General features: G+C 37.5%; 1 protein-coding gene across 5 annotated transcripts in view; it reads left to right on the forward strand.

The window, feature by feature from the left end:
• The window catches only part of LOC120416987 (uncharacterized), a 269,935-nt gene that overhangs the window by 199,443 nt on the left and 56,073 nt on the right, over positions 1–14,419 (forward strand). For 4 of the 5 annotated variants that reach the window (XM_052708575.1, XM_039578912.2, XM_039578911.2 and 1 more), the window contains one exon: positions 1,195–1,426. The exons of the other annotated variant lie outside the window; for it this stretch is intronic. In XM_052708575.1, coding sequence (XP_052564535.1) covers positions 1,397–1,426 — 30 coding nt within the window. In that variant the 5' untranslated portion in view covers positions 1,195–1,396. The remainder of the gene's footprint in view (positions 1–1,194; positions 1,427–14,419) is intronic. 5 annotated transcript variants of the gene reach the window in all.

Here is a 14,419-nt window from a genome sequence, read left to right on the forward strand (position 1 = left end):
CCGGAATGAAAACGTCGAGTTGAGAAACAACTCCACCTGATGTGTACTCATCGACGTAGAATAGTGATACCGGGGTTAGATCGTTACTGTTTCCATTCGGTGAATAGTCAAGGTCCTCGTTTGGCAAACGGAACTGTACAAGGGTGTTCAAGGCATTTGAAGCCAAAAAAGCTACGTTTAAGATTGCTACACTGAACCACATGATAACTGACACGACGATGAGCTCACCTGAACAATTTATATGTGCTGATGCTGTTATCGTGATTCCTATTTAATGTGCTTATATTGCAACAATTACTTTAATATTTGTTACAGATTATTACCTTCGGATTTAAATTTAAACATGTCATCAAACATACATTAATCCATAGCCATATCGTCATAACCGAACTCTCTTGTCGAAAATGTACTTTATCACAAATAGCCACAGGATTCAGCAACATCCCTAATGCGCTATGCAAAATGATGATCTTCGTTACTTTTCTCACGCTCGATGCCGCCAAGGCAAACATTACTGGCCAACCTCTATACAGCGGCAGTCTCAAATAACCTTTGAAGGCACCCGTACATTTGCCAGTGTCTAGGCTGAGTCAAAGATTCCTTGAATGCCACCGGCACACGAGCGGGTAGTCCGATTTAAAAGACATTCCTCACATTCATCAAAAATCAACACAAATCTTCCTAATGGCCAAATCCAATAATACCAGAAAAAAAGCCAAACAATCTTTTAATTTATTTCACATGTTAAACATATCGATGCCAAAATGCCAACCGATCAACTGCACCACATGCAGCGTCCACTAAAAGCTCAAACGACGCGCTCAACGCTAACAGATCTTGGAAGAATCGCATGAATGTTAATAACCAACTCTAAATGGGGGAGGGGGAGGGGGGATACGATCAATCGATCGACCATTTCGATGACCAGCGTGGTGGTCTCTGCGGTCTCTGGTCATAAGTCGTCGTTGTCGTCGCCGCCGAGGATTCCTTTTACGAATGCGATACTAATCGTTAAATCAGCTGGAAAATTAATTACACACCACCTTCCCCGCATCGTCGTTTTCTTGCTAGTAGAGTACAAACTAACCAGTAGTGTAGATACACATTTGTGCGATTCTTCCTGATAATCGATCGACCGAGTGCGACCACCACGCTAACAGTTTTGCCCTTTCCGTTTGTTTCTGTCCATTTTAGGTAACTGATAATCAAGTGCATCGCCATCCAAATGACCACTGCCAGGCTGGCTGACTAACTACCGGTCAGCATCTTCGAGACCTGAGCGATCAACGCTAGGAAGTGAAGTGCAGCTAATTGATTCACGGGCTGAACGGTTGAAGATGGCTGCTTGGATTTGTGATTTGTGACGCTAGGCGAGGAACCTTGTTTTTATGCTGTAATGAGATTGCCGATAGTGAGCGTTAGAAAGGTTAGTTCGTGGATTTGTTTCATATGTCGCAGAATGTATAGCAAAATCAACTTTTCTTTTTACCGTTTGTAAATTCTGTAAATTGTTTCAGAAAATTGAAAAAAAACTAAAATGAGCCGAGCTACCGTTATAAAGGCTGGGGAAAGTTGAACATGAAACATTTTCTACAAGAGCGGTGATGTTTATATTTTATTTAAAATTTGTTGGTTCTTTATACTTCGAATCCACAAAAAGTTCTGTCGTTGGGTCGATTCCAACTTCACAGATTTTGGTGCATTGTATATAAATGGATTTTATTTAAAAATCCTTAGGCCGATGCAAATATTTTTCAAAGTTTTTGTCCCTCGGCTCTGGCCGGGGTCAAGGGAGGGGGCAAGCCATAGTTTCAACATTTGACCGAGCCACGTAGCCCAGTGGTTCCGCCTCGTAAGCGGTAGATCGGGGTTCAAATCCCGGCTCGAACCAACACAACTGGTGATCTTTTCCCTTCTGGAATCGATTGCTTAGTAAAGGGAAGGTAGTGTATCGTCACAAACTGGACCTTATCACGACACCTTAGGGAGGCGACCTATGGAATGTTAACATTAACCTTAACATGTTAACATTAAGTTGAGAATGAAACTGCCACTGAATCCGCTTTGTAAATGCCGGCCCCGATACTCTTCAAGGGTGTTCCCCTCAGGAACTGGGAAAGATTTACTTTTTTTATAGTTTCAACATCTGCATAGAAAAAGTGTTTCAAAATAAATTTCTAGTTCAGTTGTTTTGCAATCATTAGTTTTCAAAAAATGTAAGATTTGGCAAAAACTAAAATTTTAGCGAAAAATTTTTTTTTGTGATAATAAACATCGAAAATTTTCAAAAATTCTTAAGATTTTTATATTGACCCAAACATGTTGAAAATGATTCTAAACGCATTTTAAATTGATTTCAGCTGATTGCACTTAAATTTCCATTGAAATTTTGATGTTTTAAAAAAAACTTTTTATGCCCCCTGATTTTTGGGGAATGTAAAAGGAGGGGAGACAAAAAGTTTAAATAAAATTTGTACCAGCCTTATTATACTTATGCTACTATTATACTGAAATTTGAATAGGTTGAGGTTACAAATTTGGTTGGTTAAATATAGTAATATCCACTACCTAAAAATGTGTAAAAATGAACCTGATGAAAATTTATCAAAAACTGAAGAAAAATTCAACAGTTTCTGATGTAATATTACATTTTTTTTTGACAACATTCTCTGATGAATATAACCATAATTTTTTTGTGCTCCTAACAAGAGATAAAAAATATTTAAATTAAAATAATTTGTTTCTTTTTTTAAAAAATCGAAATCAACCTTAGTAATGGCCAATTTGACGTACATAACACATTACATATGAAATTAGCAATAAACGCAAATGTGACAAAGTAACTCCGGGATTTAACATTATAAACTCCAACGTAGCACCATTGATTAAAACAATTTAAAAAAAAAACGCATGGCCAGTTCATGTTTTAAAAATATTAATCTTGAAATTTGCCCTACCGGCTTGATAACATTTGTAAAAAAAAAACAATGAAAATCTATCAATTCCATCCTGGTTTAAGGTACACTTAATGATTGCTGCTTAAGGCATTCTTAGTGTTTGGTATCAACACCGGATTCATGATTATTTTTTTTTAGAAATGATGATATAAGGAAAATATCAACCATATGGTTGAACAAAATTTGAAATTAATTATTGAAAGCAAAATAAAATCTGCAATATTGAAGGATTTATCGCTTTCAATAATGTGTAAGGGTTTTAAATTATATGCATTTCCAAGCTATAACTTTCAAAAAGATTTTATTTCGCAATTCAGAAATATTATAAGACGAAAACAAACTACAGAAAAAAACGAAAAACATTGAGTTTCATTTTTTTGGAGGAAAAAAAGTTTTCGCTGAGCGGCAAGTTTTCCATTTTTTCGGGCAATATTTTAAGAACAATAAAAAATGTTTCTTTATAGCATTTTCATTAAAAAAAGGTTTTTTACCCTCTAGCGCCCAATTTTTTTTTAAATTTTTTCCCTGGTTCAGAGGTCATTTTGAGCAACTTTTGTTCTACAAAAATTTTTCTTCTTTTGTTTTGGTTTTCACGTTTCATTTTTAGTATTTTTATTTGAATTTATCATATTTAATTTATGTTTGTTTTTGATATTATTAGGTTTATTCTACGATCTCCTACCTCCTATTTTCACATTTTCGGCTATAGAACGAAACCATTGTCATTCAAATGGTAGACAAATGCGTAGAAGCATAGTCTGGGACATTTCAAAAATTACTGGAATACTTATTTTTACAAAACAAGTTGATCCCAGAAAAAATCTAATATTTTAAAACTCTGGCAAAGTAACATAAAACAAGTGAAACTTCCTACCCAGAAATTTTCACAATTATAATAAGTTCTGCCGGGAACTATGGTGTAGGGGTAAGCGTGATTGCCTCTCACCCAGTCGGCCTGGGTTCGATCCCAGACGGTCCTGGTGGCATTTTTCGAGACGAGATTTGTCTGATCACGCCTTCCGTCGGACGGGAAGTAAATGTTGGCCCCGGACTAACCTAAAAAGGTTAGGTCGTTAGCTCAGTCCAGGTGTAGTAGTCGTCTCCCTGAGTCCTGTCTCGGTGGAGTCGCTGGTAGGCAGTTGGACTAACAATCCAAAGGTCGTCAGTTCGAATCCCGGGGTGGATGGAAGCTAAGGTGTAAAAAGAGGTTTGCAATTGCCTCAACAATCAAGCCTTCAAACACCTAGTTTCGACTAGGAATCTCGCAATCGAGAACGCCAAGGCATTGCTGTAGAGCGAATAATTTGATTTTGATTTTTAATAAGTTCTACTTTCCAATGCCTATTAAACATCAAAAATTAGATGAAAAAAATATTTTTGCTTGGATTTTTGGCGATTGTAGAGGGTTAACGATAGTTCTTAGTAAATATTTTTTTGATCACAAAAAACCAAATTTTTTTGAAAGTACTCAATTTTTTATAATTTGCAATATGGGTGTCAAACGATTCGAAATTTAGCATACATTTTCACTATTTTATAGTTTTTTTGAATTAAATACTAAAATTTTCACAAAATACCGTATTTTCTAGAAAATACTAAAATTTTATAATCACGATACAAACGATTCGAAATTTTGCACGTATTTCAACTGTTTTAGAGTTTTTTTTAATGAAAAAGCAGGTAAAATTTCGCTTTGCTTGATACCAATATTGCAAATCATGTAAACTTTGGTGCTTAAAAAAATACGGTATTATGTGAAAATTTGAGCATTTTATTTAAAAAAAAACTCTGATACAGCATGCAAAATTTCGAATCGTTTGATACCCATATTGCGAATTATAAAAATAATATTCAAATTTTTATAAGAAGAATATAAAATATTTTTATAAGAAAATACGATATTTTCTGAAAACTTTAGTATTTCATTCAAAAAACTCTCAAACCGTGAAAATACATGCAAAATTTCGAATCGTTTGATACCCATATTGCAAATTATAAAAATTTGAGTATTTTCGAGAAAATACGGTATTTTGTGAAAATTTGAATATATCATTCAAAAAACGAAAACCATTATCGTTATCGTTAGACGATAATATTATCGACGATAATTATATCGATTAACAACCTTGCTAAATATCATCGAAAAAGCCCTTTCGTCAACAAAGCACATTCCCAACGCACTTGATATCCCCGCACTTCTGTCGTATCGGGTGTTTTGAGCTATTAATTTGCCCCTGTCATGCAATCCCTGACAGACGGACCGGGCCGACAACGGCCCGAAAACCGCCGGACGGCTCGACAAAACGGCCCGAATTCCGTCGGTTTGTCCGACGGAATTCGGGCCCTTTTCGTGCGTATATGCAACACTTTGTCCGACGATCGTCGAGATCGACGATTGAGAAAATCGACGTTGACGGGCCGTTGTCGGGCCGATTTCCGGCGACTTTGTTATTTAGAATGTCCTGCCATTGTCGGACGCTCACGTTTCGGATTTAGGGGTTAATTTAATAATTTAATACATACAAAAGTAAACTTTATTGCAAATAACTTTATTTTTATTTATAAATATCGATAATTGATGTATTTTTGTCTTCGGTGAGTTCTTGAAAGCCTGTTTTAATCCAAAGAAGCAGCTCTGGCATGTTTTATTTTTGTCTTTGCCTAAGAGAAAGGGTAATTTAAGAAAATATGAAGAAAAAAAAACAAGCAAATTAAGAATTTACTCGAATTTACCTCCACCGCATCACCTAATTGACTGACAGCTGCTTATCACTGATGATGGCCGAATCCACGCCGATTAAAGTTCCCTGGTAGTTCCTCTGGAGAGATCAATTTGTCCACCGCGGCCGGATTCCGTCCAGGGAAAAACATGTTTGTTTGACTTGTTCCCACTAGTATCATTTTAAATAAAATTTAATGGATTTGGTGAAAAGAAAAACTTTTGAAGACTCCACTTAGTGAAAATCAATGATCTGTCATAAATTTTATCACCGCCTACCTAGTTTTCTATAAGACGATCAAGCGCAGGACAAACGCTCGAAAATGGCAGGACAAGATCGATTTCGAGTAGATAACGCTTCGAATCGCACGATCGCGGGACTTCAGTCTAACAGGGATGACACGATTTTCTTCCTTGTCTTCCGTCTGGCGAACATACATCAGCGCTCGATTATTACCGGCTGACATTTATGATAAATTGAACATGCCGCGCGCGTTCTTCGTAGTGTCGGTGTCAGTCTCTAACACATTTCGGCAAAAATGTTTTTGCGATGCAAATTTCTGCATCGGTCGGAGGCTTCTTTGATGACTTGACGTCATCGCGATATGATCAGTTCAGTACAGCTCCAGTGACATCGATTTATGAAGCTACTTTGTGTGGCAAATTGTTCAAGCGGGAGATTTATTGCTTTTTTGAGCGCCTCAAATGAATTTTGAATACAAGTTGTGGACGAATATGCTGGTTCAACCGGTAGCTGCTTGAATCATTCGAATAGGATGCGGAAATCACAGCTCTGTGGAGACATCCCAAAACTGGAAACGGTCCGATCAACCAGTTTTCCTGTTGTCATACATAATCTGTTTAGCGCGCGCTGTGAGAGTGAGGAAAAGAGAAAAAAACGAGCATAAATCATTGAACTCTTGTCCAGCAGCAGTCAGAGGTAGCGTGTGGCCAGTTTGGATGCCCGGCGGCCACGCGGTCACACCTGGTCCGAAAAGATCCGGAGGAGAGTTCGCACGTCACACACGCACGACCAGCTATGAACTGGATTTGGCGGATCGTCACATGCCTCGGTGACACCACACCACTGGAACTGGAAGCTACACCCAAATGAAGCACTACTGCCATCCGATGTGATTACCACGTTCAGACACTAATTTACAGCTGTTCTGTCATCCAATGCAAATTTAACGGTCGTCATTTGACAATACCGCTTTGACAGATTTGACGTCGACCGTTTGAGTGTACGGCAAACGAGAAAAGCGCGTGTGTGTGCTTTGTGTAATGAATGCAAAAATGTAAATTTTCCTTAGGAAACTCAAATAAACAAATTACAAAAACAGGAAAACCAACCTCGCGATCGCGGATGCTGCGGAAGGGTAGAGATTCCACCAAGTGGCAAAATGGGACGGAGAAGAGAGTCAAGAGAGGAGGAAACAACCTTGAAGTGGGTATCACAACAAGAAGAGCCCGCGAAGAAAATGGAAAGATAAACAAAACGAAAGAAAGGCACGACGCGAGAGTGCGCCAACAAGAGTGTTGGGTCAGAAGATCAGACAGACGACGAAAGAGTGGCAGGTGGGCAGGAGAAGAAACAAACGAGCTCGTGTCGTTGGCGATCGCGGCAAAAGAGTGCCAGAAGAGAGCGAACGGTGTGTGGAGAGAGCGGTTTGTTTACGTTTTCAAATATTTGCGCGTGTGCGCGCGCGGTAGATGTTTTTATCTTGTCCAATGTCCACGCGGACGCAGGTTTGGTTGTTGTTTGATTTGTGTCAGTACTGGTTTTGGAGTGAAGGGGCTTCCGCGATTGACTTGTTTCCGAAACAATTTGACGTTGAGTACTTCGCCACTGTTGGTGTAACGTTTCTTTGGAAAGCATGACACAGATTTTGAGGTTAGATTCAACTCGATTCATGATCATAACAAAACAATCCTTTTTATCCAGGAGTTCTTCATTCCAACAAGGCTAGCGCCAATAATGGTCAAAGTTCTTACATTAAAGATGCGTTGGCTCACCCCTCGGCAGAATCCCTCACGTGGTGTACTTCGATCGAACCGGATCAGCTTACCAACTGTGTGGTACCCCAATCACACACCACTCGGTGGGATACCGCGTGATTTAAGGCTGACGCAAGACAACACAGGCAACACCACCAGAACTGCGGCTGCAACCTTCAAGTTGACGTTCGAGCGATGTCCAGCACTATCATTTTGTTGGCATTGAACCAGGAGGATTCAGACGGTCCCTTCCAATCCAATTTGCTCGCAAATCGGTCGCAGCAAGTGGTCCGCGTGGAGATATGTTGAAGGTCCGACCAAGTGGACGGCAACGCGACGGTGGAAGATAAATTCTTCAATTAATGTACACACTGCACGCATGATCGTGCTTGGTTGCTTACGGCGGCTCAAGTCGGTGGCAAATCGTAATTAAGTGGAAAGTGGCAAAAAAGGAAGGAAAAATACTAGGAAATGAAAATTTTGCACGGTGGTCATTAGGCTCTCTGCGCGTACCCGCAGGAAATGGACCGTGAATCTTCGGTATTATTTTAAACCTGGGGCGATGATGCTACTTTGTTGGGGGTAATTTAAATTTATTGGAGAAAATCGTACATGATTATCGGTGCTAATTAATAAGCCTTTACGGTAATTATTTTTATGATGAGGCATCCTTGATTGTGTTAAGCTAATGAGGGGAAACTATCTTTAATTATCATCCAAAAATATAAATTTCAAATCTCAAATTGAATTGATTCCAATGACAATAGTTTTACAACCTATTGGAAACAACTCTAAATGAAAACATAAAATACCATTTTGACGGTGTCAGGACGAAAGAGTCTGATATTTTTCTGATTCCTCGGGAAGGGATCGTGCATAAACCTCGTCGCCTATAAATTCGACATTTTTAACCCCTGATTTTCAACATACACTGAAATCAATTTAAAATTGGAAAACGGACTACTCTAATCGATTCTATTTTCAATTTTGTTTAAAATGGCTATGTGCGGCTTGCGGTTCCAGAGCTCACAGCTTGAGAATGGAGTTTTCACTATTTTTACGAAAAAAGCGAAAATTTTGAGTGGTACCAAAAAAGGAAGAGTGGATTTGGACGACTCAAGTTTCGCGCTTGTTTTGATGGTATCAACAGCCCCACCAAATTTGAGTTTGATCAGAAAATGTTGATTTCAATTTTATACTTTAATTTTTATACATTAATGCGAACGTAGGCAGTGAAACGAGGTTGCATTTAATTCTAACTCTTAAACTATTTTATTGAAATTAAACAGACTTGAAATCTGACAAATTAAAATAATTCAATGTATGCTTTAGATTTTGTCAGTGAAAAAACACATATCCCAGAAACTTAATTCGTTAACGGATTTTAGTGCACTTAATAGCTTTAAATATGGAAATGGATGTAGGTATTGCGTGTATTCCCGAAAAAGACACGTGGCAAACCAGTCTCGGAACGACGCGCCGCACTTTCGGCAAATGTGCGCTGTCAAATCCCATACTGTGCGTTTTGTTTTTGTTGATCTTCTTCTTCGAATCGCTTGCCATTGTTGCCAGGTATGTTTTTTATTGCACTCAAATTGCAAAAAAATCAATGGCAACAATTACTACGGCACATTCTGAAATGCCGCGCGTCGTGTACCTTTGAAAGAAACGGACAAAACACATTTTGTTGCCCTGAATCTGGTGCAACTGAAACCACTCAAAAGTATCAAAATATTAGGCTGCAAAATTGCTTAAACTGCTGTCCCAATTCGCTTCATGTATCCTGATTCGTCCCAGTTTTTTGCGTAAGTGTATTCAGCTTTGTTTTTAAAATGTCTTTGGGTAATTCTCTACCAACTCACACGAAATCGGGAAAAGTTGCCCCGACCCCTCTTCGATATGCGTGAAACTTTGTCCTAAGGGGTAACTTTTGTCCCAGATCACGAATCCGAGGTCCGTTTTATGATATCTCGTGACGGAGGAGCGGTACGACCCCTTTGATTTCTGAACATGCGAAAAAAGAGGTGTTTTTCAATAATTTGCAGCATGAAACGGTGATGAGATAGAAATTTGGTGTCAAAGAGACTTTTATGTAAAATTAGACGCCCGATTTGATGGCGTACTCAGAATTCCGAAAAAAAAGTATTTTTCATCGAAAAAAAACACTAAAAAAGTTTTAAAAATTCTCCCATTTTCCGTTACTCGACTGCAAATTTTTTTGGAACATGTCATTTTAAGGGAAATTTAATGTACTTTTCGAATCTACATTGAACCAGAAGGATAATTTTTTCATTTAGAACAAAATTTTTCATTTTAAAATCTTGTGTTTTTTCTAACTTTGCAGGGTTATTTTTTAAAGTGTAACAATGTTCTACAAAGTTGTAGAGCAGACAATTACAAAAATTTTGATATACAGACATAAGGGGTTTGCTTATAAACATCACAAGTTATCTCGATTTTACGAAAAAAAGTTTTGTAGAACATTGTTACACTCTAAAAAATAACCCTGCAAAGTTAGAAAAAACACGAAATTTTAAAATGAAAAATTTTGTTTTGAATGAAAAAATGACCCTTCTGGGTCAATGTAGATTCAAAAAGAACATTAAATTTCCCATAAAATGACGTGTTCCAAAATGTTTTACAGTCGAGTAACGGAAAATGGGAGAATTTTTAAAACTTTTTTAGTGTTTTTTTCGATGAAAAATGCGTTTTTTCGGAATTCTGAGTACGCCATCAAATCGGGCGTCTAATTTTACATAAAAGTCCCTTTGACACCAAATTTCTATCTCATCACCGTTTCAGGCTGCAAATTATTGAAAAACACCTCTTTTTTCGCATGTTCAGAAATCAAAGGGGTCGTACCGCTCCTCCGTCACGAGATATCATAAAACGGACCTCGGATTCGTGATCTGGGACAAAAGTTACCCCTTAGGACAAAGTTTCACGCATATCGAAGAGGGGTCGGGGCAACTGCTGTGTGAGTTGGCGGAGAATTACACCTTTGTATTTTTCATCAAAATCACAAATCGCTGAAAACACAATTTTTGACCCACCTTTTTTCGGATAGGACCACCCGAATCGCCAAACATAAAAATACGGGTCTATTTATCTTGAGCAAGGATCTCCCTTGCCAAATTTGAGCCAAATCGGAGCACTCGATCCTGCTGGTTCGACGTGGAATCACTGTATGACAATGTGTATAATATAATAAGCATTTTTTATATTTTTTATTTTTATTTGACTCAAACTATGTGAATTGCCGCCAATCTATGATTTATGAAAAAAAAAGTTTTTTGGCAAAAATAGAAATTTTTGGCAAAAAAAAATTATTCTTAAAGAAAACAGGTGCAATATTGCCCAATCATGACATTTCTTTGTAGGAAAATCAAATATCTTTCCAAATAAGTAAAATCATTGGAAACGTGAAAAAATGCGGATTTTTTTTAAAGAAGTCGGTCAATGGCAAAAGAAAATTATAGAGTGTCCAATTTCCCGGGGTTACAAAATTCCCGGGAAACGGAAAATTTTCAACAATTTTCCCGAGAATTCCCGGGAAATTTGAAATTTATCGAAAATTGTTCTGATCCAATATATTGCAACAAAATGTTTAGAATAGCAAATATAATGTTCAAAATAAGTGTATGGTTCAATTTATGCCTTGGCTGCTTGTAAAAAAAACATACAACTTCAAGAAAATATATAAATTTCTAAATATATAAGCTGTCTTTCAATTCGTTCAAAATATCAAAAAACAGTGATTTGTATTTTGTTTTGATAAGAAGTAAACGATAAAATTGCTTTTAAATACGTCTCTGTGACCAGTTTGAGAGAATATGATAAAGAATAATATTGATAATTTAGTTGAAATGAAAAAAAAATCATGCAACAAATCTGTTTTTCATGCCAAAAAATTGAAATGAAATTAAAATATAAAAAATATGTTTTTCATGGCAACATTTTTATCCAGAACAAATCTTACTGGTTTAAGCTCATGAATTAATAGATACGCATTGAATTTACCTTAAAAATGTGCTATTCACTTGAAATACCATTTTTATGTAATAACAACTCAACGGTTTCAAATGTTTGAAGCGAGTATTTGATATACGTTTGCATTTTATGGGCACCTATTATGTAATACGATGTAGTTTTTTAATGATTTTTTAATGATTCGGCCAAATAAATGACTTCGGTTAAGAGAATTTTCATAGCAAAAAAAGTAGTTTAGTAGTTTCATATTCAAACCTCTTACGTCCTTGGTAGCTCTAGTGCTCTATAAATTTTCAACTTTTAACTGTAATTTCTCGAACACTTTTAAGCAAATTAACATTTAATGATACCAATTCAATTTTCTTCCAATTTGGTCATGGTAAACATAACGTAAAAACAACTCAATTTTGATCTTGGCGGGAAGAGGTACCTTATTTTCAAATAATATAACAACAATTTTCGTTTAAAAAACTTACCAAAATTATAAAAGTTTATTTTTATTCCATACTATTGTAATTTGTGTTGCCCAACAAATAAACATGATCTATTCCCATAAATTAATTCCATCTGAAATAAATCTTGACATGGAATTTTCAGACGAACTGATAAGTTCAATAAGAAAAGTAAATTTAATTTAATGAAATAAAATTGAGTTCTTTCTTAGTTCTTTCATTATTTTTTGTAAGTTTAAAAAAATGTACCAAAAAGTTAAGAAAATGTATACTTTCGCTTAAATTTCGGGAATTCCCGGGAAATTTTGAAATTTCCCGGGAAACGGGAAATATTTTTTTTCGGGAATTCCCGGGAAATTTTTGCCCGGGACGGGAATTTGACGCTATAGAAAATTATCAGCTCCTTTTTATAGATTTATTGATCTATGCTTGCGCTCCTTCTAGTCCCTAATTTTTTTTAATAAATTGGTTCCCAATGTTACAAATCGACCATGTCTGATTTCACTAAAAACGTGCAGTGTTTTGCGATAATTATCCTTGATATTAATGTATCTGGTATGATTGATCACATGAGCTCGGACGCTGATTAACTTTTGAGTTCTTAGCGTTAAAAAGTATACCACCAGATTCGTGTTTTTGTATCAAGAGAAAAATCATAAACTGCGCCGAGGTAACTATTACGAAACACTTCCAACAATTTGCTAGTACACAACTAAACAACCGCCCTTTGAAGGTGGAATTTTTTGCCAGTTTTTCTATCGGTTCTTCAAACGATTAGCTGCAATTGCAGCAAAGCAGACTTAACTTCAGTGGAGGTGTAAAAGAGTTTCTCCTGAGTGGCGCCAAGACTTGCTTGAGAACTGTTGCAGAGCTTAGAACGTCTTGAGCCAAACCACCAGCTGGTAACCATTAAGTCGACTGGCTGTAGTTGATGGCTTACATTGTAATGTCGAGCGAGACCGCCCACTCCGATGTCGGCCATTAGGGCTTACCAGCGAGCTGTCGAAAGAAAAGCGCCCCACGACGGTTCGCGGTTTTTCTTCTCATTTATAAGCTTACCACAGACGCGGCCAATAACGGCGCAGATAATAAGGTACATGTTGTTTGAACTATTGAAAGTTCTCACGCAATCACGGTGAGCTTTACGCTAATGAATGGTGGCCGCGTATTGAAGGGAGAAAAATAGTTTCCCGATTATGGAGCAATTTTCCCGCGCAAACCGCAGAAAGTCGGCTGACTTTTTTCGCAAAACTTATTATGGCATCTCCGCGTGGGTGTCGGTGAGGAAAATTGCCCACCGTCGAGAACCTTTCAATTTAGTGTCATAAAAATGGCAAACGATCAATTCATAGCGCCCATGATGGCAGCTTCATTGGCGCAACGAATCCCTAATTGATTTCGTATTGCACCGGGTTCTGGAAAAGGTGCCAAAGCTAGTCTGTGTACAGTCGGCTGACCTGCTGACTTGGAATTAAGCAACGAACCCCGCCGGTGGCAATCGATGCCATTATCAACGGTTTTAAGCCCCTCCACTTGAAGAGAATAATTTAATTTATTAGTGACCCCCCGGAGCCGTGTTCATCAGGGGTCCCTCGCGGGGCTCTAATTGAAATCTATTGTCGATTGTTGCAAAGATGGAGGGCACACGAGGTGATAAGTTTGAAAAGCGCGCGGGGAGGGGTACAAGACTTTTCAATCAAAATGGTGTCCAGCCGTATCGCGAAACACAATGTGATTCAATCGATGATGGTGGCGAGCGGAATTGTGCACTTTGCCTCGTGACCTGCGTGGCGCCCATTTGGGTCAGTGGCCAAAGGTGGCAGAATGGTGGTGTGGAATTGTTTTACAGGTTTGCTGCTTGTGCATAAATTTGCAGCTTACTTGATTATGATCTATATACCCTCTGGATTTTGCAATACCTTGTCAAAAATAAAGTAACTTCAAGAGAACTGTCTTCTGAGAGTGGATAAAACAAATTGGGTGAATTGTAACAGCTGTTTTGGCAGTGTTTTTTTTTTAATGTGTGGAGTCTGTAAAGTATTGATTAATGTGTTTTGTGTCGTGTACTGTATACGGGCATTATAGTATCCATTTTCAACAGAGTAGAATTTTAAATACATGACACTTTGTTGAAAACATACTGGGATTTGGCCTTAAGTAAGAGTCAGTTTTTTTCCAAATTAACTGAAGTTAAACTGAAGATAGCTTGACATTTCATGCAAGTGGCTTCATATTTCTGTGTGTAAAATTACATTTAAGAATTCAAAAAAATAATGCCAAATTGAATTTACACCACAACATGA

The sequence above is a fragment of the Culex pipiens genome, chromosome 2 (genome assembly GCF_016801865.2).
Source record: "Culex pipiens pallens isolate TS chromosome 2, TS_CPP_V2, whole genome shotgun sequence".
NCBI classification, from domain to species: Eukaryota; Metazoa; Arthropoda; class Insecta; order Diptera; family Culicidae; genus Culex; species Culex pipiens.